This window comes from Gavialis gangeticus, unplaced genomic scaffold (genome assembly GCF_001723915.1).
Source record: "Gavialis gangeticus isolate Ggan-Ray unplaced genomic scaffold, GavGan_comp1, whole genome shotgun sequence".
NCBI lineage: Eukaryota > Metazoa > Chordata > Crocodylia > Gavialidae > Gavialis > Gavialis gangeticus.
In genome coordinates, this window is record NW_017729009.1 from 23,268,924 (window position 1) to 23,270,841 (window position 1,918).

At 37.9% G+C, this 1,918-nt stretch overlaps 1 protein-coding gene across 1 annotated transcript in view; it reads left to right on the forward strand.

The window, feature by feature from the left end:
• ATP9A (ATPase phospholipid transporting 9A (putative)) overlaps window positions 1-1,918 on the forward strand; it is a 127,543-nt gene that overhangs the window by 57,901 nt on the left and 67,724 nt on the right. The window contains exon 8 of the mRNA XM_019509770.1: window positions 752-832. Within this exon, the coding sequence (XP_019365315.1) occupies window positions 752-832 (81 nt within the window). The remainder of the gene's footprint in view (window positions 1-751; window positions 833-1,918) is intronic.

Sequence of the window (1,918 nt, forward strand, 5' to 3'; positions counted from 1 at the left end):
TTCCTTGAAATAGAATATTAGCTTCCACAGCAATCATTGCTTGCCTTCAAGAAAGGAAAGCTTTAATCAGTTGTGCCTCTTCATCATCTGAAGTAAACATATTGCCTCCCTCAACCAGTGTGGCTCTCCCAGTTTCCTAAACTGTAGCTATAGTACGGTTTGTGTTTAAAAAAGAAAGAATCTGAGAACATCTGTTTTACAGCATTCTACATACAATAAATATGTTTAAATTTAATGTTTAAATATACAGAAACCCTGCATAGAAGTATGAAAGTTCTTTAGCAGTGATGTGAAGATTTTATATCATTCTAGACATTAGCAGGGAAAATGACTTGCAATATTAGCATTTCTGCCTTCTTGCTACTGCAGAATTGTTCCCTATTGCACACACCGATGTCTTGACCTAAACATCCAAAGTGATAGGCCTTTCATTGTTTCCAATGACAGACCATTCCACAGTCTAGTAGAAGTATTATACGCTGTCCTAATTATTCAGCCTGATACTTCCCTCCTGATGCACCAACCATCAAGTAACTTCCAACGGTTTCTTTGCTGACACTGCCGTTCTTGAGAAGCTTTTCTAATAATTTTGTTCTTTCTACATCAGAGATTTTTATCATATCATTACTTCAGCTCTTCCATATTAATTTGTTTAAAGAAATGGTTGTCAATCGTAGAGGCTTTAAAAGTATGTATTGTGTTGAACTATCCATCTTTTAACCCTCTGCTACAACATTTCCATTCTGTATAGGACCTTCTTCAAATCCAATCCTACATTTATGCAGAAGAACCTAATATTGACATACACAATTTTGTGGGGACCTTTACCAGAGTAAGTATTGGCCAGCCCTTCTTAAGCAATGTATAGAAGTGTATGCCATACATAGACCTTTTAAATAATTTCTGCAGACTTTCATATTTCTTCTGGAGAAGCACTGACGTGTTGCTATCCCCCATACAAATATGCTAAAGTTAAAAAGTATAATTCATCAGTAAAATTTAACAATCCTCCCTTCCTTCTCCTTCCCCCAGCTCCAGAAAAAGAAAATTAAAACTTTATAGCTTGTAGTAGGTTTGGCATAAAAAGACACAAGCTGTGCAGAGCAGAGGCCCTTATTCAGATGATATTAGCTGTGCTCATTGGTGTCAAGCATGGTGGCTGAATACCAAGTTTTCGTATTAAGAAGAACTTGCTCGCTGCACAAGCTGTAAAAGATGAAACAGCTATCCATTCAGAGCTGCGTGAAGGCAGAAAATGAGCTCTCAAATGTCCAAGCTCTGCGCTGGTATCTCTTCTCCTTCCAGAGGCATGCAACTGGAAATTGTATACATATGCAGCTTGCTGGAGAGTGGTATCTGAGGGATATATATTATATAAAGGGAAAAGTCAGAGCTGCAGAGTTGAGGAAATTTGTAGAACTCTTTGTAGGTGTTCATTTACCCAGCAGTCTTTAAAGGCAAAGTACTTTAGACTTCATCTCTCAATGCATGAAAAAAACTACACCAGATCTTGCTTACTTATTGGCTGACATATCATATTATTTATGACGCTTTCCAAGCATTTTTGAGGGATTTAAATCGGAGGTGAACTTATGCTGATACTTTACTATGAGATGCAGCAAATTGTCAAGAATTTTCATGAGTGGATGCTATTGATGGAAAGCATATTCACCAGTGGTGTGGTCCTGGGGGCTGTTAATCAACATGGAGCAATAGAAGATGTCATATCATTGTCAAATATTTATAAAAGAAGCCCCTCATTCCATGCCTAACTTGCAGGGGGCTTGAGGTCAGAGGAGGTAAAAGTATAGATTTCTTCATCCTCCCAGCTTGTAGAAATGAGATCCCTGTGTTTAGTGTCCAACAAGGCTGATCACATTGCAGGATTTCTCTCCAATTCACATACAGATCTAATAAG